General features: G+C 47.3%; 1 protein-coding gene across 1 annotated transcript; it reads left to right on the top strand.

The window, feature by feature from the left end:
* Positions 1-5,633: 5,633 nt before the first annotated feature.
* Positions 5,634-15,686, top strand: LOC143815614 (uncharacterized). The gene is made up of 5 exons (XM_077294997.1): positions 5,634-5,746; positions 9,691-9,814; positions 11,191-11,239; positions 13,396-13,488; positions 15,576-15,686. The coding sequence occupies exons 2-5, from the start codon at positions 9,692-9,694 to the stop codon at positions 15,647-15,649; spliced, it is 339 nt and encodes a 112-aa protein (XP_077151112.1). The 5' UTR covers positions 5,634-5,746; position 9,691; the 3' UTR covers positions 15,650-15,686.
* Positions 15,687-25,862: the final 10,176 nt, after the last annotated feature.

Raw genomic sequence — 25,862 nt, 5'->3', positions numbered from 1 at the left:
TTTGTGTAGTCCATCTACTCTCTTTAAATTATCTATTGTTGGCTTGTTGTCTCAAATTATGTGCACACACGAACTCTATTTTCTTCTTAGTCTTTTATACAGTATAAATTGTGGATCCTATAATGCTGTTTGAAAATAAATTCAGGTGTTTAGATTAATTCTGCACCGTATCCATTGTTCATCATTGACAACAGCATTCTTTTTCTTCACTTTTTTATTTTTATCTCCTTTATTATTATTATTATTATTATTATTTTTTCATTTTTTCATTAATTATCTTATTATTTTCATTTAATATCTACGTTTATTTTTTGACAAATGGTACATCTCCAGGTTGGTGTGCACACTTACTATGTATCAGTGCTCGCTGGTGGGGGTTTGTATATGAAAGAGACATCTAAATGGGTCAAAACACAGTAGCTTTTCGGTCTCTATTTTCATTTTTGTATGCTTCATGCATTTTTACTTTCATTTTTGTTATTTTTTGTTTTTTATTTCTGGCCATTGGTAGAAAGGAGCGCTATATTTTTGGTGTGGTCTTAATATACAGGAGTGCATCATATCACCATCTAGGTACATGTGTGACCGGTTGTGGGTGCACTTCTGCAGCGTATATGTGTTTACACTTGCGCATTTTGTCATACAATATATCTTGTAACATATCTGGGTACTCTGCATATAATCATTGTCAGCTGTAGGTCAAGATCGCACGGTACTATTTGGATACAGTGTGTAGGCGCAGCTCTGCATTTGTTTAAGACACACCGCTGGCTTATATCTCTGCAGCAGTCTTGCGTTTGCATTGCGCATGCGCAGATTCGATCAGGTTCACAGCGTAACAAACACAACTTTATCTGTAACAAACTGAACAGGACATTTGACAATATGGCCGCCGCTGTCTTACCCCTCGTGTGTGTGTTCCCTCGTCGCTCCTACCAGGTGAATACCATTAACTGCATGATGAACTTGTATATAATCTTGCACAGCCATTCCCACAGTATGCTATTTTTTCCCTGAGGAAGCCGCCATAGTTGCGGCGATACGCGTGGGATTGCACCCCACATCCCTTTCCCTCCTTCTCACTCCCCCTTTTTTTGGCTTCCATCCGCTCGTGCATGCTTCGCATTGCCAGGTTCAGTATTGTATTCATGGGGCCAGCGTATACACTTTTCATTTGATACCTTGCTTACATGTTGGTATTATCTCATGCGGCGTATTTAGCAGGCCAGGTGGTACTGTGATACAGATAGGGCCCTGCATATGTGCATACTGGGTATATATATACATGTATATTTCCACAGTTTTGGGTCCAGAATTGTAGGTTGACTATTTTTTCTCCTGCATTCTCTATATCACAGCATGTTTTTCTTGTTATAACATTTCTGCCATTGCACTTTAAATTTATTCAGTGGGAAAGGGTAGGGATGTGGTTCGTCGTTTTTCCTCATATTAGGAAATGACTGATGTGCAGGTTTTTGTTGCATATTGCACTTTTAATTGTTTTTAATTGTGTATTCTGTGTGTATTGCTGTGCTATTTGTTAATAAAAGTGTTTATTGTTAAAATGATCCTTATGGTTTGTGGTGCTCCCATCTGTATGGACATGATCTTTTTTTCTTTGGTTATTATCTGTCTATTCTTCTGTCCATGGTGAGCCCCAATACCGTTATTCTTAGTGGTGCCCTCCGCATCTCTGTAATCAATGTGAGCTGTGGCAAAGTTTGCTGTGTCTGTCAGCGTAGTGTCCAGAGGCTGGAGGCGCTACCAGGAGACAGGCCAGTTCACCAGGAGACGTGGAGGGGGTCATAGGAGGGCAACAACCCAGCAGCAGGACCGCTACCTCAGCCTTTGTGCAAGGAGGAACAGGAGGAGCACTGCCAGAGCCCTGCAAAATGATCTCCAGCCGGCCACAAATGTGCATGTGTCTGCACAAACGGTTAGAAACCGACTCCATGAGGATGGACTGAGTGCCCGACGTCCACAGATGGGGGTTGTGCTCACAGCCCAACACCGTGCAGGACGCTTGGCATTTGCCACAGAACACCAGGATTGGCAAATTTGCCACTGGCGCCCTGTGTTCTTCACAGATGAAAGCAGGTTCACACTGAGCACATGTGACAGAGTCTGGAGACACCGTGGAGAGCAATCCGCTGCCTGCAACATCCTTCAGCATGACCGGTTTGGCAGTGGGTCAGTAATGGTGTGGGGTGACATTTCTTTGGAGGGCCGCTCAGCCTTCCATGTGCTAGGTAGCCTGACTGCCATTAGGTACCGAGATGAGATACTCAGACCCCTTGTGAGACCATATGCTGGTGCGGTTGGCCCTGGATTCCTCCTAATGCAGGGCAATGCCAGACCTCATGTGGCTGGAGTGTGTCAGCAATTCCTGCAAGATGAAGGCATTGAAGCTATGGACTGGCCCGCCCGTTCCCCAGACCTGAATCCGATTGAACACATCTGGGACATCATATCTCACACCATCCACCAACGTCATGTTGCACCACAGACTGTCCAGGAGTTGGCGGATGCTTTAGTCCAGGTTTGGGAGGAGATCCTCAGGAGACCATCCGCTGCCTCATCATGAGCATGCCCAGGCATTTTAGGGAGGTCCTACAGGCACATGGAGGCAACACACACACAACAGAACATCATTTCCTTGCCTTGAGACATTTCCACTGAAGTTGGATCTTGGTAGCATGAGACAGACTCTATAACCCAGACAAGTGGCTCAGGTAGTGCAGCTCATCCAGGATGGCACATCAATGCGAACTGTGACAAGAAGGTTTGCTGTGTCTGTCAACGTAGTGTCCAAAGGCTGGAGGCGCTACCAGGAGACAGGCCAGTACACCAGGAGATGTGGAGGGGGCCATAGGAGGACAACAACCCAGCAGCAGGACCGCTACCTCAGCCTTTGTGCAAGGAGGAAAAGGAGGAGCACTGCCAGAGCCTTGCGAAATGACCTCCAGCAGGCCACAAATGTGCATGTGTCTGCACAAATGGTTAGAAATCAACTCCATGAGGATTGTCTGAGTGCCCGACGTCCACAGATGGGGGTTGTGCTCACAGCCCTACACAGTGAAGGACGCTTGGCATTTGCCACAGAACACCAGGATTGGCAAATTCACAGATGAAAGCAGGTTCACACTGAGCACATGTCACAGACGTAACAGAGTCTGGAGACGCCATGGAGAGCGATCTGCCACCTGCAACATCCTTCAGCATGACCGGTTTGGCAGTGGGTCAGTAATGTGTGGGGCGGCATTTCTTTGGAGGACGGCAAAGCCCTCCATGTGCTTGCCAGAGGTAGCCTGACCGCCATTAGGAACCGAGATGAGATCCTCAGACCCCTTGTGAGACCATTTGCTGGTGCTGTTGGCCCTGGGTTCCTCGTAATGCAGGACAATGCCAAACCTCATGTGGCTGGAGTGTGTCAGCAGTTCCTGCAAGATGAAGACATTGAAGCTATGAACTGCCAACCCGTTCCCCAGACCTGAATCCGATTGAATACATCTGGGACATCATGTTTTGCACCAACCATCAACGTCACATTACACCACAGACTGTCCAGGAGTTGGCAGATGCTTTAGTCCAGGTCGCATGCACCGGCGCACTATGTCCCGGAACACAGCGAAATACTTCCAGGACATAGTGCGCCGGCGCATGCGCACTAATGCTTGTCGGCTTTGCCCGCAGTTGGGCAAAGCATACTGCGCGTGCGCAAGGCAAGATTCCCTTGCGCAGGCGTGTACTACGGAGGACAGAGAATGAACTTCAAGCCAATATTGCGGCCAGCATGCAGCCAGCGGGTAAGGAAAGGGTGAATCAAACACCCGAAAACACCGCCCATCGGACCGAAAACCAGTCCCGCCAAATTCAGGTGACAGGTTCCCTTTAATGCATAGATTAAAAAAAAAAAACTATTATACTCACCTTCCCTCCCTTCTATGACCGCATGGAGTTCTTTTCTGAAACCGGCAGCTGGCTTAATCAAGCAAGCGATGGGAGCGCTTGACGTCACGGCCATGGGCCCCCAGTCACATGCACACTAACAGCTGCTGGCCTCTGATTGGCTGCCAGTGTGTATTGCCGTGCACGGACCTGAAGGGCTTCTGGGCAGGTGCACTAGTCGACCCTCCCGAGGACAGAGCGAAGTACTGCAGTACACATGCGCTGGGAAAAGTCAAAAGAGCACCGTCGCATGCGCACTGCAGTACTTTGCTCTGCCCTCGGCAGGATAGACAGAAATGTGCCTGCGCAGAAGCGCGAAGAGGAACTTTGTGTGGATGAAGGACACGTCATCCACAAGAGGTGGAGGATGGCATCAGACCAGCGACGCCCATTGGACCAGACCACCACTTAGCAAAGTATAATAAAAGGTCTTTTTGCCTTGCAGTTTGAATTTGAGCCATATGTGAAGCATTATAGAATGCTGTTACGCGGGGCTGAAATGTGGTGGCCGTAGGTTATATTGAAAAAAATGGTAACAGGTTCCCTTTAAGGCCTTATTCAGATATCAGCAGATCATGGTCAGAGGACAGACCACCGTGCACAGCCTCAGGTCCCTTGACCTGAACTTGACAGCCTTTTACACATATGAGGCTGTGGATTTTGGGTCAGGAAAGCCACCACTAGTCTGTGCATCATGGTCCATACACGGACTGTGGGTCACTGACATCTGAATCTGAGGACCTAGCTGTAGGACCAGTCACCAGTAGCAGATAAGTGGTGGTCCCAATCACCTATATGGGATAAAGCTGCCAATATCATTCAGGCTCCGCTGCCAGGGGTCCTTCAATCAGTTGATCAGTGGGATGACAGGAGTCTGACTGCCAACAATCTGATTTTGATGACCCATCGTAAGGAAAGACCCCTTAAAGGCCTCCACGGTGGTCATGTGACCACCAGTACCGTCATGCACGCTCCCAGCCATATTCCGACTAGACGGTTTCCGGCCTCACCCCATACACTTGCATTCAGTGACGTACGCCCATCTAGTCAGGATGTGGCCAGGAGCGTGCATAGCGCCAACTGGTGGTCACATGACAGCAGCACCCGACACAACATCAAAAATAAGATTAAATAAAACAAAAAATTACTTATAAGAAAAAATAAAAATAAATAGTTACAAATTAATGAATTTACATTATAAACTTGAATTCTAACTCCTGTAAAGTTACATAATCTGGCACTATATACATAAAGCGTCTCCTCCCTAGTGAGCAGCTGGAGGGCGCTCACGTCCTATCTATACATTCTGCCATTGATGAAGAGCTCCGGTCTTCACACGACATCTCCATCCTTCCCCCGTATCATTCGTATGACTAGTGTAGTGTCACTAATGCGCATGCTCCGTCACCTCGCTCTGCTCCTGCAAGTGCGCATGCCAAATGCACTCTTCCGGGTTCACCAAGAACACGTTCTTCTGTCGCGCATGCGTAGTAGACATACTATGCCCGCATCTCGCTTCTGTCCCCCTACTGCGCATGCTCACTGTAAACTACCTTTCAATTTTTCGGCATTAAATGAATGTATTACTTTAGCAAAATGTATTTCTTTGGCTGCAAAATGTAATATAACACCGACAATGTATGCTTTATTCTGATTTAAAATCGTGTGAGTATTTGACCTTTGACCTCGGCTGCCCCTGAATCTTTGCTGTGGAAACCCCGCAGCTCGCTCTCTCTTTCCCTCTCGGAGTCGAAGAACAGGAGCGTGCACATCGTTTCGTGTCTTTCACAGACTTAAAGTGAGTAGATTTTGACCTGGGGGGCACAGATGGGGACTATTCCCACCCTGATGCCCCATGTGGCTGCCTCCATCCTGCTGAGCCGGCCGCACATTGCAGTGAGGGGATTCTGCAGAAACCATCCTAATGTAATAACCTGTAATATCGGTGGGCAGACAGGGCACTCCGCTCCACGTGGCCATCAAGGCGACATGAAGGGTTAATCCCGGCTCTGCTAGTTATCCCCTAGGCTGCGGACTTGCAGATCGCCGGGGGTCTCGCCCCACCGCCATACCTGAGAATGGAGACAGAAGGTGCGGGGCTCAGACCCCCAGTGATCAGCAACTTATTTCCTGTTCTGTGCTTAGATGATAGTTGACTAAAATGGAACTAACCCCATAGAGACCACCTGTCACGTCGGGTAACGCTATTCTCCTGCAGGTACTGAAAGTACAGCTCCTAGGAGAAAATTCCCAATATCTGCCAACTTTCAGTTATACAGGCGTGCCCGGGGTGGCTACGCAGTAAAAGCACATAGGTGGCTACGTGGTAAGAGCACGTGCGTGCCCGGGGTGGCTACATGGTAAGAGCACGTGCGTGCCTGGGGTGGCTACGTGGTAAGAGCACGTGCGTGCCCGGGGTGGCTACGTGGTAAGAGCACGTGTGTGCCCGGGGTGGCTACGCGGTAAGAGCACGTGTGTGCCCGGGGTGGCTACGCGGTAAGAGCACGTGTGTGCCCGGGGTGGCTATGTGGTAAGAGCACGTGTGTGCCCGGGGTGGCTACGCGGTAAGAGCACGTGTGTGCCCGGGGTGGCTACGCGGTAAGAGCACGTGCGTGCCCGGGGTGGCTACGCGGTAAGAGCACGTGCGTGCCCGGGGTGGCTACGCGGTAAAAGCACGTGCATGCCCGGGGTGGCTACGCGGTAAGAGCACGTGCGTGCCCGGGGTGGCTACGCGGTAAGAGCACGTGCGTGTTTTCGGGGTGGCTACGCGGTAAGAGCACGTGCGTGCCCGGGGTGGCTACGCGGTAAGAGCACGTGCGTGTTTTCGGGGTGGCTACGCGGTAAGAGCACGTGCGTGCCCGGGGTGGCTACGCGGTAAGAGCACGTGCGTGCCCGGGGTGGCTACGCGGTAAGCACGTGCGTGCCCGGGGTGGCTACGCGGTAAGCACGTGCGTGCCCGGGGTGGCTACGCGGTAAGAGCACTTGCGTGCCCGGGGTGGCTACGCGGTAAGGGCACGTGCGTGCCCAGGGTGGCTACGCGGTAAGGGCACGCGCGTGCCCGGGGTGGCTACGCGGTAAGAGCACGCGCGTGCCCGGGGTGGCTACGCGGTAAGAGCACGCGCGTGCCCGGGGTGGCTACGCGGTAAGAGCACGCGCGTGCCCGGGGTGGCTACGCGGTAAGAGCACGCGCGTGCCCGGGGTGGCTACGCGGTAAGGGCACGCGCGTGCCCGGGGTGGCTACGCGGTAAGGGCACGCGCGTGCCCGGGGTGGCTACGCGGTAAGAGCACGCGCGTGCCCGGGGTGGCTACGCGGTAAGGGCACGCGCGTGCCCGGGGTGGCTACGCGGTAAGGGCACGCGCGTGCCCGGGGTGGCTACGCGGTAAGGGCACGTGCGTGCCCGGGGTGGCTACGCGGTAAGAGCACGTGCGTGCCCGGGGTGGCTACGCGGTAAGAGCACGTGCGTGCCCGGGGTGGCTACGCGGTAAGAGCACGTGCGTGCCCGGGGTGGCTACGCGGTAAGAGCACGTGCGTGCCCGGGGTGGCTATGCGGTAAGAGCACGTGCGTTGTACTTTGATAGCTCTTGGTGCAGTGTCACGGTGCCAGTGTATACTGTGCTTGCAGCCATTGCTCTCAGTGCTGAGTGGTGACTGGCCGGCCGGCATGCCTCTATGACTGAAGGTCTGTGGCTGTTGGGAGAAGTAAAGTTCTTTGTTCCATGGTGCCACATGACAGCAGCTACTGAATCATGTTTTGCTTTGTTTTTTTTATTGTGACGCATATGGATCAGGTAAATGGCCATCTTTTTTTGTGTTCTTTTGAAACTGATTCATTTTTTGCTTAGGCTTCTTTCACACTTCCGTCAGTACGGGGCCGTCACAAAGCGTCGGCACAACGTACCGACGGACAGTGGTGATTTTCTGCACAACGTGGGCAGCGGACGCGGTGTTTCAACGCGTCCGCTGCCCATAGTAAACTCCCAGGGAGGAAGGGGTGAAGTTATGGCCGGGCATGCGCAGTTTAAAAAGCAGGACACGACGTACGATATAACGTTACCTTGAACGTTTTTTTCCTGTGATGGTCCGCCAAATACCGACGCATCCAGTGCACGACGGACGTGACGTGTGGCCATACGTCGCAATCCGTCGGCAATACAAGTCTATGGAAAAAACACATCCTCCGGGCACATTTCCAGGATGTGTTTTTTTCCCAAAACGACTCATTGTGACGGATCTAAAAAGACGGAAGTGTGAAAGTAGCCTTACTGGAGTAATTTCATACAGATCATACTGGTTGTGTGAATGTAGGCTGATTCTGTGGGGCTGTACGATTGCTCCAGTGTTATTTTGTTCTGTGCTGAGATCACCTGGGGTGATGGCTTCCTCCCTCTTTTGATCACTTAGATGTTGCTGTCTGCATTAGAGTCGGTGCAAATCAATTCACACATCCCAAATCTCTTATCTGAGTACATCCTTGGCTCTTCCAGGCCTGGCACAACATCGTATATGTGTGTCGTGACATTGTGCTAATCAGGAGCCGTGGATGCCATCCGGTGAGAAGACGTTTCCCAGCTTCTGTTCCGTGGCCTCTGACCACTGTCATGGCCGATGGGACTTGGATATGGAAATTGAGTCGCACCAACTCTAGTTCAGCATTGATCTTGGCATCTAAGGGTACCGTCACACAGTGAAATTTCCATCGCTGCGACGGCACGATTCGTGACGTCGCAGCGTCGTATGAATATCGCTCCAGCGTCGTAGACTGCGGTCACACTTTGCAATCACGGCGCTGGAGCGATGCCGAAGTCCCCGGGTAACCAGGGTAAACATCGGGTTACTAAGCACAGGGCCGCGCTTAGTAACCCGATGTTTACCCTGGTTACCAGCGTTAACGTAAAAAAAAAAAAACAGTACATACTCACATTCCGGTGTCTGTCCCCGGCGTTCTGCTTCTCTCCACTGTGTAAGCGCCATAGCCGGAAAGCAGAGCGGTGACGTCACCGCTGTGCTCGCTTTCCGGCCGGCAGGCGCTCACAGTGCAGAGAAGCTGAGACGCCGGAGGACTGACACCGGAATGTAAGTATGTACTGTTTGTTTTTTTTACGTTTACGCTTGTAACCAGGGTAAACATCGGGTTACTAAGCGCGGCCCTGCGCTTAGTTACCCGATGTTTACCCTGGTTACAAGCGAACACATCGCTGGATCGCTGTCACACACAACGATCCAGCGATGTCAGCGGGTGATCAAGCGACGAAAGAAAGTTCCAAACGATCTGCTACGACGTACGATTCTCAGCGTGATGTCTGATCGCAGTAGCGTGTCAGACACAGCGATATCGTAACGATATCGCTAGAACGTCACGAATCGTGCCGTCGTAGCGATGGAAATTTCACTGTGTGACGGTACCCTAAGGAGCGACATGGCTGGGATTAGGTTGTCCACTACTTTAAATATATCCAGTGTTTTCATGTAACATTCTGTAGAATATTTGTGAGTTTATTAAAGGAATGTTCTGCAAACTTGTAGGAGGAGTAAAACATTCGGGTTCGTACCCGTGTGTAATATTCCCACTGTTAGGATTTCACTCTGTCCACTTACATGCGGTTTGCACACACGGAGTTCCTTGCCAACTGCTTTCTCTTTTACTTCATTCAAAAGCTGGAAGTTCCCTGTAAGATACTTGGCTGTTTGCCTGTTATTGCATGTGTTTTCCTATGATCCTCACCATGGTTATTGTATTGCAGAATGCGTTACGTGGCCGCTTACTTGCTTGCCACCCTCGGTGGTAACAGCAGTCCATCAGCAAAAGACCTTAAGAAAATCTTGTCCAGTGTTGGAATTGATGCTGATGATGAACGCGTCAACAAGGTCAGTGACCCCAACATGTCCGTGGTATCTGGTATATTCCGCTGAATGGTGATTCTCCACTGGGCTCTTTCCATGACCCAGAGACTCCTTGGCATACGCCTTGAAAAGCTGCCTGCTGCAGATCGGAGTCCCCCGCCTATTGCCAGTCTGTGCCTGAAATGTGCCTTATGGTGTAGATTCTAAAGCCACATAATGTCAGAGCGGTGAGGGTGACCCCGCTGCCATTCTAAAGCCCCAGTAATATATGCGGCTTTCTCTGCAGAAAACTTTCACTTTCTGAGGTTTAGATTGAGAGCGTTGTGTAGAAGTATGTCCAGCAGCACCACAAGTACCAGCGATGGGAATGGGAGCCATATTGTCTTGTGTAAATAACACATACATGCCTTAGGCTAAGTGCACACGTTGCAGAATTGCCGTGGAAATTTCCGCGGCAATTCTGCAACTCCTGCCGTGGGTATATCGCATGCAGAATTGGCATGCATATTCCTGCTAAAAACTAGCGTTTTGCAAGTGTAATTAGCTTGCAGAATGCTAGCGTTTTCCAAGCGATCTGTATCATCGCTTGGAAAACTGATTGACAGGTTGGTCACACTTGTCAAACATAGTGTTTAACAAATGTAACCAACTTTTTACTATTCATCCTGCCTATGCAGCATCAATAGTAAAAGATAGAATGTTAAAAATAATTTAAAAAAAAATGGTTATACTCACCTTCCGCAAACAGCCGATCTCCTCTGCGGTTTCTGTTCCTATAGATGTTTTGTGTGCAGGACCTGCGATGACGTCACGTGACCGCGACGTCATCGCAGGTCCTTCACACACAGCATCCCTGGGAACGGAAGCGGCCGCGTGCACCGCTGAGATGCAGGAAGACTCCGGGGCCATCAGAAGGTGAGTATATCACTATTTTTTTTTTATTATTATTCTTTTTTTTTTTTTTTTTTTTTACCAATTATATGGTGCCCAGTCCGTGGCGGAAAGTCTTCTCTCCTCTACCCTGGGTACCAACAGCACATGATCTGCTTACTTCCCGCATGGTGGACATAGCCCCCTGCGGGAAGTAAGCAGATCAATGCATTCCCAGGTGTGCGGAATCCCCGCGATTCCGCAAATTTAATGAACATGTTGCGTTTTTTTCTGGAATGCGATTCCGCTCAGGAAAACAATGCAGCATGTGAACAAAAAATGCGGATTGCATTCTATTAAATAGGGTGCTTAATGTGAGCGTTTTTTTCGCGGTTTTATAGCGTTTTTATAGCGCAAAACCGCGAAAAATCTGCTACGTGTCCACACAGCCTTACAGTGATTTGGTGGTCACAGTTGTTCCCTCATCTAATGAACAGTGTTAATGTACTCTCTTCTGTTTTGTTAAATAGGTGGTGTCTCAACTTGGTGGGAAAAACCTAAATGATCTGATCAATTCAGGTAAATAGGAATAAATGTGCATCACTGTAGTAAATATCCCGGCTTGGTGGTAAAGGGGAATATTTTCTTTATTTAGCGTCTATATCCAGTAACTTCTGTAATATACAGCCCACCCAGTCATCCGTAATGGGGGACACTTGTTGCAGCACTTCTGTTTTAGATCTCCTTCACATAATTTAGCAACATTTGTAACTGTACAAGGAGACAATGAGCGCAAGCATTTCCAGACCTGTAGAGAAATCTGTGGGGGGGATTCACACTGAGGGGTTAAATTTGGGCTGGACACATCTGCAAATAGCGGACTGATGCAGGAGTAGCATGTCTGATATTTATGGGCACTGCTCTGGCCCAGGCTAGAGTAATGGCAATAATGGCCCTTGGGAACTGCCACATAGGCCAACATTGGGTCTGTGTGCCATCAGTTTTCCACATGGACAAAAAATACATTCATCTGACCGTGCCCTTACCTTCATCTCTCAGGCTTTTTAGTAATTCACTTGTAGACTTTAACCCCTTAACGGAAAACCACTGCACATGATTGTCGGGGTGATCACGTGTAGAGGGCTCAGGAGCCAAGATCTCCCCACATGCATCTGATGCCGGCTGTGTCACATCGTCAGTACCGGTGTCTAACATCAGCACCGGAAGCTGATCAGTAACCATTTTAATAACGCTGTCATTCTACAACAGTGGCGTTTAAGCGCCAAGCTTCCCGATACTCGATTGTGCAGAGCCAATGGGATAACATGGCAGCCTAGGCTTGCTGAAGCCATTCTGTTGCCATTTTGGTATGTCTGTGAAGCTCAGCTTGTGACCAAGATTTTCACAACATATTGTGATATTGCAATATATAGTGTTAAGCAATCAAGTAATCGCAGGTTCAATTTCCCCATGGTGGGCCAAAAAAATAAAATAAAATTGCCCCTTCCCTTTTCCACCTATTTTTAAAAGTAAATAAAATAACGTATTTGGCATCTCTGCGTCTTTAAAAGTCAAGTCCTCTCAAATATATAATTACCGTAATAACACATACTGAAAGGCTGTGTGCACACGTTCCGGATTTTTCGCTATAAAAATGCGAAAAAACGCATACATATGCATCCCATCATTTATAATGCATTCCGCAATTTTTGTGCATATGTTTCGTTTTTTCCGCGAAGAAAAACGCATCGTGGAAAAAAACGCAGCATGTTCATTAACTTTGCGGATATTATGCGGACTTCCCACTATATTATTGCATTGGGAACCTCTGGACAAATCCGCAGAAAAAAATCGCAAAAAAAAAATGCATGCGAATTTGTTGCAGAAAATATCCGGTTTTGTTCAGGAAATTTCTGCAAGAAATCCTGACGTGTGCACACAGCCTAAAAGTTGTAACAAGAAAAATGAAGCTGGCAGAGTTGGCTTTTCAGTCACCGCTCCTCCCTAAACAATGCAGTAAAGTGTGATCAAAATGTCTTTTATAATTAACGTTGGTAGCGATAAAAGCTTCAGCTCGCCACACAAGAAGCAAGCCCTGACACGGCTCAGTCTGCAGAAAAATAGAACTGTTATGTTCTCAAAATGGCAAAACAGAGCAAAAAAAAATGTATCATTTTTTTCTCTTTACCCATTTCAAAAATGGTGAAAAAATAAAAAATAAATAATGTTTACTAGTTTGCTATCGCCGTAATCATACTGACCTGGAGAAGCATGTTTGTCATTTTTAGCAGAGAAAGAATGCTGTAAAACCAAAGTACTATGGCAAAATTGCATTTTTTTAATTGTTTTATTTTTCACAACCTCACCGCACTTGGGATTTTTCCCATTTTCCAGTACTTTGTATGGTGTCATTCAAAACTACAACTCGTTCGGGGGGAAAAATAAGCCAGTGTACGTTTGTCATTGTGAGCCTGAAAAAAAAAAAATGGCCCTTGGAAGAAGGGGAGGAGTAAAAAAAACAGCATTTTCGCTAAAATTCCCTGCTCCTTTTTTTTAAAGTATTGTCCAGCTTCAGCATTTTTGACCGTAAAAGAAAAAGGGTTCACAAACTTATGTAAAACGCTGTGTGAGTATTCAGCCAAGTGTTCTGGATCACGTCAGTAGGTCTTAGCTGGAGCTACTGAGGTCAGATTATCCCATGAGATGGCTTGACAATTTTCTTTCTTTTTGCTCAGGCCTTTCCAAGCTTTGTTCAGTACCGTCCGGTGGCGCTGTGGCTGCTGCTCCTGCATCTGCTGCTCCAGCTGCTGGCGGAGCTGCCGCATCAGGTAAGATCGCTACAATTAAAGGTCTTGTCCAGGCATCTAATATTACGGACTTATCCCAGCTGTTCTTGCCTGCGACTTGGTGTAAATTGTGATTGTGTCCCATCGCCTGGATGTGCCCTGGCTGTTAGACAATGCCTGCATGTGTTGTGGCGATCGGAACAGCTGCGGGGACTCAGAGATTATTTGAGCACGCGAAATAATAATAATATTACCGTATTTTCCAGCATATAAGACGACTGGGCGTATAAGACGACCCCCAACTTTTCCAGTTAAAATATAAAATCTTCTTAAAAGTCGGGGGTCTTCTTATACGCCGTATGTCATCTTATAGGGCCGGTGAATATGTGCCATTTGGTGTGGGGAGTGGTCCCGATGACGAAGAGAGGGGGCGTCTCACAGTAAAGTGTGAGTGGAGTATATCCCCCTATTACCTCATTGCGGCAGCGTGGGGGTCTCTGCTGGGAGCGGCAGCTCCTCTTCGTGCCGTGGGTGCTCTGTGCTGTTGGGCGGCGGCGCATCTTCGTGCCGTGGGTGCTGTGGGGCGGCGGCGCATCTTCGTGCCGTGGGTGCTGTGGGGTGGCGGCGGCGGCGCATCTTCTTGCAGCGTCGGGGCTCCTCCGGCATCTTCTCCAGGCCCGGAGGCACCGGCAGCCCCATTGCTGTGATGCGGTGGCCTCCGGGAAAATGGCCGCTGCTCAGATTGTACTCCAGAGGACAGAGAATGAACTTCAATCCAATATTGCGGCCAGCATGCAACCAGCGGGTAAGGAAAGTGTGAATCAAACACCCAAAAACCCCGCCCATATGACCCAAAACTGGTCCCGCCAAATTTAGGTGACAGGTTCCCTTTAAGGATAGACTGGAGAGGGGAAAGTCGAGTAAGGGGGAGGCCAATTAATAGAGCATTGCAGTAGTCAAGGGGGGAGTGGATCAGGGTGACAGTGAGGGTTTTTGTTGTCTCCATGGTGAGAAAAGGGCGGTTTCTAGAGATGTTCTTTAGGTGTAAGCGGCACGAGCGGGCAAGAGATTGTATATGGGATGTGAAGGAGAGATTGGTGTCAAACAAAACACCCAGACAGTGCGCCTGCTGCCGGGGTGTTATTATGGTGCCACCCACGGAGAGGGAAACGTCAGGTTTAGGGAGGTTAGCCAAAGACACTCTGATAGGACTGGAGCATGCTCGGGTAACACCTATAAGCCTCTGACCATCCACCACTAGATGGCGCCTAGTACAAACTATTATACACCGAACTATGTGCTGAGACTACATGCAGTAAGTAGATATTGACTTCCAACCACTCATTAAAAAAGAACTGGCACAGAAGTTTGGACCCAAAAAAATGTATAACAAGTGAAGATTCACATCAGAGATGTGTTAAAGGGGCTTTACACTACTTGGGAAGCCCCTTAAATGTTTCTATATATACTCGAGTATAAGCCGAGAGGGGCACTTTCAGCCCCAAAAAATGGGTTGAAAATCTCGGCTTATACTCGAGTATATGCAGTATATTCCTTATTGTAAAATTAAAAAAACCCTATACTGATAACTCTCATATCGTCCCAGTGATGCCGGCGTCGGATCTCTCAGGGCTTACATTACATTGGCTGCTGTGCTCCCACTTAGGCTCAGCGGTCCGGGGAAGGTGTGAGCACTGCATCCCATTAGCGGGTGCTGATTTGCTGCAGGGCATCGGTGGGATAACAAAGTCTTGTGAGCCACGGGAGACCCCACGGCAACATCCCTGGAGCAGTGCTGGTACTAGTAGTGGACAACCCCTTTAATACGAGGCACCGTACATGAAGAGTGTTACTGATTCTCTAGGAAAGCTGCTTTTTCCAATGTCATATCACTCCCTCTTGTAGATTGACAGCTAAAATATCACTTTTCCCACAGTCTAGCCTATAGTAATCATTGTACCTAGAATAAGTATCCTACTCGCCTCCTCTACATGACGTTCTAGTCGCACGTATTCACACGTCCAGATTTTATGCAAGAAGTGATGTTACGTCCTCGTTAGCCTGTGATGTGAGCGTGTGATGGCCTCTAGACTGACTTCTAAACTTCTCTATATCTTTTATCCCAACAGAAAAGAAAGAAGAAGAAAAGAAGGAAGAATCTGAGGAGTCCGATGAAGACATGGGATTTGGGCTCTTTGATTAAGAACCTGTAAACAACAATAAAGCAACGTTCCATCAGACATACTGAGTGGTCCATTACTGAAACATAACTGAAAATGAAGTAAAGTTTGGCCACCTCCATGACATGACTGTTTTCCTATTTTCCACATCCGCTGACTAAATGCCAATAATTGTTAGGCTATAACTTGATTAGTAAATGATCCCTGGCAAAGCAACAGAACATGGCGCTTCTGTGTATGTGGTGATAGTTATGTATAGCATAAAGCTAGTAAGTGATCAAGAAGGCAAATGGTCAAGAGAAATGTTCATCATCTCCCCACTTCAGCTACTTCCATATACCTTGGATGGCTCATTTATATCCTTGAAAACTCCACTGCCTATCATGGAATAAAAACTGTACCATTGCAATAGCAGCATTTTGTCCCCCCCACAGTTGAGTTTCATTATGTCTCATGACCACTGCAGCCGATCAGCGGCCAATGATCATGTTAGATGATCGTGTGCTGGTCACTGTGGTGCCCGCCTATAAGGGGAGTATCCTGGGCAGTGGAGCTATTAACAAAGTGTTGTCCAGTCCTTGATAATCCCAATAAGTTCCTCTTCACAGGGCCGGGTACTGAGCATTCCTGAAATCTGGAAAGGGGCAGTTGCCTATTTGGGGAGTATAAACAATAGTTCACAGGATGTGCTTGAGCTTTATGCTGGAGGATTTCCTGAAGGAAGGTCTTTAGTACTAGGCACAGGAGCTACAATATCTACAGTACTGTCCCTAGTAAGCTGAAGCTGAAACATTGCTAGGTTGAACGCCATGAGCACTTCAATTGGCTTTTCGCCAATCACTCACCCCAAAAATCCATTCACCTATTGGTACGTTTATGAAGTCTGAAGATATACAAACTGCAGACATTTGCGTGTACCACTGCAGATTATGTTTGGCATGTGAGCCTGGTCCCATGGTATTTCAGCATCAATCCAAATGTTGACCGTATTCACAACCGTGATAATTACCATGATTTACCTCTAGGACTCGAACCGATCGGCAGAACAGGGAACTTTTATCCCCATTAGAATGACGCGTCAGTGCGCATGTGCACATTTCCTATGGGGCTGCCAACCTCTGTGCTTGGCCTTTGCTGAGCCCGCGCTTTTCCCTGCACTTGGTCGATTTTAATCTGATGAAATTAATGGTGTCATTTAACCCCTTCCCGACCTTTGACGCATACGCTGCGTCATGAAAGTCTGTGCCTTCCCGACCTATGACGCAGCGTATGCGTCATGGAGGGATCGCGTCCCTGCAGATCGGGTGAAGGGGTTAACTCCCATTTTACCCGATCTGCAGAGACAGGGGGAGTGGTGCTTCAGCCCAGGGGGGGTGGCTTCACCCCCCCGTGGCTACGATCGCTCTGATTGGCTGTTGAAAGTGAAACTGCCAATCAGAGCGATTTGTAATATTTCACCTAAAAAACTGGTGAAATATTACAATCCAGCCATGGCCGATGCTGCAATATCATCGGCCATGGCTGGAAATACTAAAGTGACCCCCCCCACACCCACCGATCGCCCCCCCAGTCCTCCGTTATGAGGTCCGGTCCCCTCCGTCCGCCTGCCGGCTCCCCCGTCTTCCTGTCCGCTCCCTCCTTGCTCAGATCCCCCCCCCTGTGCTCCGATCACCCCCCCTGTGCTCCGATCCACCCCCCCACCACCCCTTCATACTTACCGATCCTCCCGGTGTCCGGCCGTCTCCTCGCTGGGCGCCGCCATCTTGGAAAATGGCGGGCGCATGCTCAGTGCCCAGTCGGCAGATTCCTTACAAATACATTTTGATCGCTGTGGTAGGTTCTATCACAGCGATCAAAATAAAAAAAATAATAAATAACCCCCCCCCCCCTTTATCACCCCCATAGGGACAATAATAAAATAAATAATTTTTTTTTTTTTTTTTCCCACTAGGGTTAGGGTTAGAACTAGGGGTAGGGTTAGGGGTAGGGTTAGGGTTACGGGTAGGGTTAGGGGTAGGGTTATGGCATGTGCACACAGAGCGGATCGGCCGCGGATCCGCAGCGGATCGGCCGCGGATCCGCAGCGGATCGGCCACGGATCCGCAGCGGATTGGCCGCGGATCCGCAGCGGATTGGCAGCGTATCCGCAGCGGATTGGCCGCGGATCGGCCGCGGATCCGCAGCGGATCGGCCACGGATCCGCAGCGGAATCGCAGCCGATCCGCAGCAGATTGGCCGCGGATCCGCAGCGGATTGGCAGCGTATCCGCAGCGGATTGGCCGCGGATCGGTAGCGGATTGGCCGCGGATCCGCAGCGGATCGGCCGCGGATCCGCAGCGGATTGACAGCGGATTGGCCGCGGATCCGCAGCGGATTGGCCGCGGATCCGCAGCGGATCGGTAGCGGATTGGCCGCGGATCCGCAGCGGATCGGTAGCGGATTGGCCGCGGATCCGCAGCGGATTGGCCGCTGCGAATTCGAAGCAGTTTTCCATCAGGTTTACAGTACCATGTACACCTAAGGAAAACCAAATCCGCTGTGCCCATGGTGCGGAAAATTCCGTGCAGAAACGCTGCGTTGTATTTTCCGCAGCATGTCAATTCTTTGTGCGGATTCCGCAGAGTTTTACACCTGTTCCTCAATAGGAATCCGCAGGTGAAATCCGCACAAAAAAACACTGGAAATCTGCTGTAAATCCGCAGGTAAAACGCAGTGCCTTTTACCTGCAGATTTTTCAAAAATCGTGCGGAAAAATCTCACACGAATCCGCAACGTGGGCACATAGCCTTAGGGTTAGGGTTGGAATTAGAGTTAGGGTTGGAATTAGGGCTAGGGTTTGAAATAGGGTTAAGATTAGGCTTGTGGTTAGGGTTACGGATAGGGTTAGGAGTGTGTTGGGGTTACAGTTGTGGTTAGGGTTGGGATTAGGGTTACGGTTGGGATTAGGGTTAGGATTAGGGTTGGAATTAGGGTTACGGGTGTGTTGCGGTTAGGGTTGTGGTTAGGGGTGTGTTGGGGTTAGGGTTGTGATTAGGGTTATGGCTACAGTTGGGATTAGGATTAGGGGTGTGTTGGGGTTAGTGTTGAAGTTAGAATTGAGGGGTTTCCAGTGTTTAGGCACATCAGGGGTCTCCAAACGCAACATGGCGCCACCATTGATTCCAGCCAATCTTGCGTTCAAAAAGTCAAATGGTGCTCCCGCCCTTCCAAGCCCCGACGTGCGCCCAAACAGTGGTTTACCCCCACATTTGGGGTACCAGCGTACTCAGGACAAACTGGGCAACAACTGTTGGGGTCCAATTTCTCCTGTTACCCTTGCAAAAATAAAAAATTACTTGCTAAAACATAATTTTTGAGGAAAGAACAATTATTTTTTATTTTCACGGCTCTGCGTTATAAACTTCTGTGAAGCACTTGGGGGTTGAAAGTGCTCACCACACATCTAGATAAGTTCCTTCGGGGGTCTAGTTTCCAAAATGGGGTCACTTGTGGGGTGTTTCTACTGTTTAGGCACATCAGGGGCTCTGCAAATGCAATGTGACGCCCGCAGACCATTCCATCAAAGTCTGCATTTCAAATGTCACTACTTCCCTTCCGAGCCCTGACGTGCGCCCAAACAGTGGTTTACCCCCACATGTGGGGTATCAGCGTACTCACAACAAACTGGGCAACAAATATTGGGGTCCAAATTCTCCTGTTACCCTTGTGAAAATAAAAAATTGCTTGCTAAAACATCTTTTTTGAGGAAAGAAAAATGTTTTTTTTATTTTCACGGCTCTGCGTTGTAAACTTCTGTGAAGCACTTGGGGGTTGAACGTGCTCACCACACATCTAGATAAGTTCCTTGGGGGGTCTAGTTTCCAAAATGGGGTCACTTGTGGGGGGTTTCTACTGTTTAGGCACATCAGGGGCTCTGCAAATGCAATGTGACGCCCGCAGACCATTCCATCAAAGTCTGCATTTCAAATGTCACTACTTCCCTTCCGAGCCCTGACGTGCGCCCAAACAGTGGTTTACCCCCACATATGGGGTATCAGCGTACTCACAACAAACTGGGCAACAAATATTGGGGTCCAAATTCTCCTGTTACCCTTGTGAAAATAAAAAATTGCTTGCTAAAACATCTTTTTTGAGGAAAGAAAAATGATTTTTTATTTTCACGGCTCTGCGTTGTAAACTTCTGTGAAGCACTTGGGGGTTGAACGTGCTCACCACACATCTAGATAAGTTCCTTGGGGGGTCTAGTTTCCAAAATGGGGTCACTTGTGGGGGGTTTCTACTGTTTAGGCACATCAGGGGCTCTGCAAATGCAATGTGACGCCCGCAGACCATTCCATCAAAGTCTGCATTTCAAATGTCACTACTTCCCTTCCGAGCCCTGACGTGCGCCCAAACAGTGGTTTACCCCCACATATGGGGTATCAGCGTACTCACAACAAACTGGGCAACAAATATTGGGGTCCAAATTCTCCTGTTACCCTTGTGAAAATAAAAAATTGCTTGCTAAAACATCTTTTTTGAGGAAAGAAAAATGATTTTTTATTTTCACGGCTCTGCGTTGTAAACTTCTGTGAAGCACTTGGGGGTTGAACGTGCTCACCACACATCTAGATAAGTTCCTTGGGGGGTCTAGTTTCCAAAATGGGGTCACTTGTGGGGGGTTTCTACTTTTTAGGCATATCAGGGGCTCTGCAAACGTAACATGATGCCCGCAGACCATTCCATTAAAGTCTGCATTCCAAAACGTCACTACTTCCCTTCCGAGCCCCGGCATGTGCCCAAACAGTGGTTTACCCCCACATATGCGGTATCAGCGTACTCAGGAGAAACTGGACAACAACTTTTGGGGTCCAATTTCTCCTGTTACTCTTGCAAAAATAAAAAATTCTGGGCTAAAAAAATATTTTTGAGGAAAGGAAACACATTTATTATTTTCACGGCTCTGCGTTATAAACTTCTGTGAAGCACTTGGGGGTTCAAAGTGCTCACCACACATCTAGATAAGTTCCCTTGGGGGTCTAGTTTCCAAAATGGAGTCACTTGTGGGGAGTTCCTACTGTTTAGGCACATCAGGGGCTCTGCAAACGCAACCTGATGCCCGCAGAGCATTCCATCAAAGTCTGCATTTCAAAACGTCACTTCTTCCCTTCCGAACCCCGACGTGTGCCAAAACAGTGGTTTACCCCCACATATGGGGTATCAGCATACTCAGGAGAAACTGGACAACAACTTTTGGGGTCCAATTTCTCCTGTTACTCTTGCAAAAATAAAAAAATTCTGGGCTAAAAAAATATTTTTGAGGAAAGGAAACACATTTTTTATTTTCACGGCTCTGCGTTATAAACTTCTGTGAAGCACTTGGGGGTTCAAAGTGCTCACCACACATCTAGATTAGTTCCTTGGGAGGTCTAGTTTCCAAAATGGGGTCACTTGTGCGGGAGCTCCAATGTTTAGGCACACAGGGGCTCTCCAAACGCGACATGGTGTCCGCTAATGATTAGAGCTAATTTTCCATTCAAAAAGCCAAATGGCGTGCCTTCCCTTCCGAGCCCTGCCGTGCGCCCAAACAGTGGTTTACCCCCACATATGGGGTATCATCGTACTCAGGACAAACTGGACAACAACATTTGGGATCCAATTTCTCCTATTACCCTTGGGAAAATAAAAAATTCTGGGCTAAAAATCATTTTTGAGGAAAGAAAAATTATTTTTTTATTTTCACGGCTCTGCGTTATAAACTTCTGTGAAGCACCTGGGGGTTATAAGTGCTCACTATGCATCTAGATAAGTTCCTTGGGGGGTCTAGTTTCCAAAATGTGGTCACTTGTAGGGGAGCTCCAATGTTTAGGCACACAGGGGCTCTCCAAACGCGACATGGTGTCTGCTAACGATTGGAGCTAATTTTCCATTCAAAAAGTCAAATGGCACGCCTCCCCTTCCGAGCCTTGCCGTGCACCCAAACAGTGGTTTACCCCCACATATGAGGTATCGGCATACTCAGGAGAAATTGCCCAACAAATTTTAGGATCCATTTTATCCTGTTGCCCATGTGAAAATGAAAGAATTGAGGCTAAAAGAAATTTTGTGTGAAAAAAAAGTACTTTTTCATATTTGCGGATCAATTTGTGAAGCACCTGGGGGTTTAAAGTGCTCACTATGCCTCTAGATGAGTTCCTTGGGGGGTCTAGTTTCCAAAATGGGGTCACTTGTGGAGGAGCTCCAATGTTTAGGCACACAGGGGCTTTCCAAACGCGACATGGTGTCCGCTAACGATGGAGATAATTTTTCATTCAAAAAGTCAAATGGCGCTCCTTCCCTTCCGAGCCTTACCATGTGCCCAAACAGTGGTTTACCCCCACATGTGAGGTATTGGTGTACTCAGGAGAAATTGCCCAACAAAATTTAGGATCCATTTTATCCTGTTGCCCATGTGAAAATGAAAAAATTGAGGCTAAAATAATTTTTTTGTGGAAAAAAAAGTACTTTTTCATTTTTACGGATCAATTTGTGAAGCACCTGGGGGTTTAAAGTGCTCACTATGCTTCTAGATAAGTTCCTTGGGGGGTCTAGTTTCCAAAATGGGGTCACTTGTGGGGGAGCTCCAATGTTTAGGCACACGGGGGCTCTCCAAACGTGACATGGTGTCCGCTAAAGATTGGAGCCAATTTTTCATTCAAAAAGTCAAATGGCGCTCCTTCCCTTCCGAGCCCTGCCGTTCTCCCAAACAGTGGTTCACCCCCACATATGAGGTATCAGCGTACTCAGGACAAATTGGACAACAACGTCCGTGGTCCAGTTTCTCCTTTTACCGCTGGGAAAATAAAAAAATTGTTGCTAAAAGATCATTTTTGTGACTAAAAAGTTAAATGTTCATTTTTTACTTCCATGTTGCTTCTGCTGCTGTGAAACACCTGAAGGGTTAATAAACTTCTTGAATGTGGTTTTGAGCACCTTGAGGGGTGCAGTTTTTAGAATGGTGTCACTTTTGGGTATTTTCAGCCATATAGAACCCTCAAAATGACTTCAAATGTGAGGTGGTCCCTAAAAAAAATGGTTTTGTAAATTTTGTTGTAAAAATGAGAAATCACTGGTCAAATTTTAACCCTTATAACTTCCTAGCAAAAAAAAAAATTGTTTCCAAAATTGTGCTGATGTAAAGTAGACATGTGGGAAACGTTATTTATTAACTATTTTGTGTCACATAACTCTCTGGTTTAACAGAATAAAAATTCAAAATGTGAAAATTGCGAAATTTTCAAATTTTTTGCCAAATTTCCGTTTTTTTCACAAATAAACTCAGAAATTATCGACCTAAATTTACCACTAACATGAAGCCCAATATGTCACGAAAAAACAATCTCAGAATCGCTAGGATCCGTTGAAGCGTTCCTCAGTTATTACCTCATAAAGGGACACTGGTCAGAATTTCAAAAAACGGCAAGGTCATTAAGGCCAAAATAGGCTGGGTCATGAAGGGGTTAAAGGGAACCTGTCACCCCTTTTTTTAAAGATGAGATAAAAATAGCGTTAAATAGGGGCAGAGCTGTGCTTTACATTAGTGTCTTTTTTGTGCCTTTATTCCCCAGCTATGCTGCCGAAATACCTTTGTAAAGTCGCCGTTTTGGGCTGTCACTCACGCTGGTCTGGTCAAATGGGCGTGGTGACATCGCTGTTTCTCCCCCAGATCTTGCTTATCTGTCCGTTGGTGGCGTAGTGGTTTGCGCATGTCCAGCTGCCGAATCCACTGCGCAGGTGAAGGAAAAGAGTGCGATCTGCGCTATTCCCCTGGTGATCGGTGGGGGCGGCCATCTTCCTGAGGCCGCACGTGCGCAGATGGAGTGCTCTGCTGCACGGGGCTTCAGGAAAATGGCCGCGGAATGCCGCGCGTGCGCAGATGGAGATCGCGGCGGCCATTTTCCTGAAGCCGAGATGCGAACTCAGCTTCAGGATATTGGCCGCCGCGATCTCCATCTGCGCACGCGCGGCATCCCGCGGCCATTTTCCTGAAGCCCCGTGCAGCAGAGCACTCCATCTGCGCACGCGCAGCCTCAGGAAGATGGCCGCCCCCACCGATCACCAGGGGAATAGCGCAGATCGCGCTCTTTTCCTTCACCTGCGCAGTGGATTCGGCAGCTGGACATGCGCAAACCACTATGCCACCAACGGACAGATAAGCAAGATCTGAGGGAAGAAACGGCCATGTCACCACGCCCATTTGACCAGACCAGCGTGAGTGACAGCCCAAAACTGCGACTTTACAAAGGTATTTCGGCAGCATAGCTGGGGAATAAAGGCACAAAAAAGACACTAATGTAAAGCACAGCTCTGCCCCTATTTAACGCTATTTTTATCTCATCTTTAAAAAACGGGGTGACAGGTTCCCTTTAACAGTACAATTCGTCCTGCAAAAAACAAAAATACACACATGTTAATCCAATTAACCTAAGCTGAACACAGCTTGGTCACATTCCGTAGAAATATCTCAATTCACAAAACCATAAAAAAAACCTTTATGGCACCAGGAATGTAAAATACGCCAAATTTTATTAACAAAAAAAATAAATAAATAAATATATATATATATATATATATATATATATATATATATATATATATATATATATATACATATACATATATCAATTATAACACCTAGGTACCTCAGAAACAAACTAGAGGCCACCAGGAGTTGGACACCATAAACATCAAATGCTGCACCGTATACATAATGGCTAGGGTTAGTACAGAGTAATCAATGGTCTATGTGAACCTCAAATACAGCATCAAACAAAGCCACTGACATTACAGCCTTAATGGCAAGAGAGCTGAAAGGAGCCCTGATCCTAACTATACACAAAACCTAAGTCATACCGAAGTCGTGGTTAAATATGCATGTATGAGTATGTTACCTGTGGCGTGCCCAAGTCCTAGTGAACGTCCCACCCCGACGCGCGTTTCGCCAGTTCTTCTCCCGGGGGCATGTACCACTAGGGAGGTAAGTGGTCTTTTTAAATGCCCGAGAGCCAATCAGAGTTCAGCGTCATTGGCAGCACTAACCATATGCCCTTAGCGTAGCAACATGTAAACAAAGTATGACGGCTCGTCCGGCACCAGGTCTGGCTCCAATCAGGACGATCCACCTCCGGTCAATGGAATGCCCGTGTTCCGCCCAGCTGATCGCCAAGCGGAAGTCAGACACTACCATGTCAGACCAGAGCAGGGAAGTCCGGAGTGATCAAGGCAGCGCATGCGCACAACCCCGAGTTACTAAATATTAACAAATAACCACGTTATCAAGTTCTATAAAGTGCAAATGTGTCTATAATGGTGCCTACCGCGACAATATAAAGTGCTTATGTAACGACAATAAAAGTGCTTATATACCTAACTGTTTCACCAATGTAATCTAAAGTGCCAAATTGTAGGGCTATACTAAGTCACAAAAACTTAACTATTCTTATTAACCCCTAATACACAAAACAATGATCATAGACTGCTCAATAAAATGATACATATTAAGGTGCAAGAAAAGGTGCTAAATAACAATACTATATACTCAATATAATAAATAAATATATGCTATCAGTATAATTTAGATACAAAATTACATACAAAACTAAACAAATATGTATATACGTGTAAATTAATACGCGAAAAGAGTGACAATATTGTAATTACATGTATATATGGACACGAACGCCACAGGCATGTAAAATGAAATAAAATAAAATATCCCCAAAATTAAATATATATACATATCCCGCCAACTCCCAACAAAACAGAGTTCAATGGATCTTTATATTTCATATACAATTATTGGATCTTCTTCTTTAACCCCTTCAAGACGCGGCCCTTTTTCGTTTTTGCGTTTTCGTTTTTCACTTCCCTCCTTCCCAGAGCCATAACTTTTTTTATTTTTCTGTGAATATGGCCATGTGAGGACTTATTTTTTGCGGGACGAGTTGTACTTTAGAACGACACCATTGGTTTTACCATGTCTTGTACTAGAAAACGGGAAAAAAATTCCAAGTGTGGTGAAATTGCAAAAAAAGTGCAATCCCACACTTGTTTTTTGTTTGGCTTTTTTGCTAGGTTCACTAAATGCTAAAACTAACCTGCCATTGTGATTCTCTAGGTCATTACGAGTTCATAGACACCTAAGATGTCTAGGTTATTTTTTATCTAAGTGGTGAAAAAAAATTCAAAACTTTGCTTAAAAAAAAAAAAGCGCCATTT

The sequence above is a fragment of the Ranitomeya variabilis genome, chromosome 3 (assembly GCF_051348905.1).
Source record: "Ranitomeya variabilis isolate aRanVar5 chromosome 3, aRanVar5.hap1, whole genome shotgun sequence".
Taxonomy (NCBI): domain Eukaryota; kingdom Metazoa; phylum Chordata; class Amphibia; order Anura; family Dendrobatidae; genus Ranitomeya; species Ranitomeya variabilis.
The sequence above is the reverse complement of the archived record's forward strand: the minus strand, read 5'-3'. Positions and strand labels throughout refer to the sequence as shown.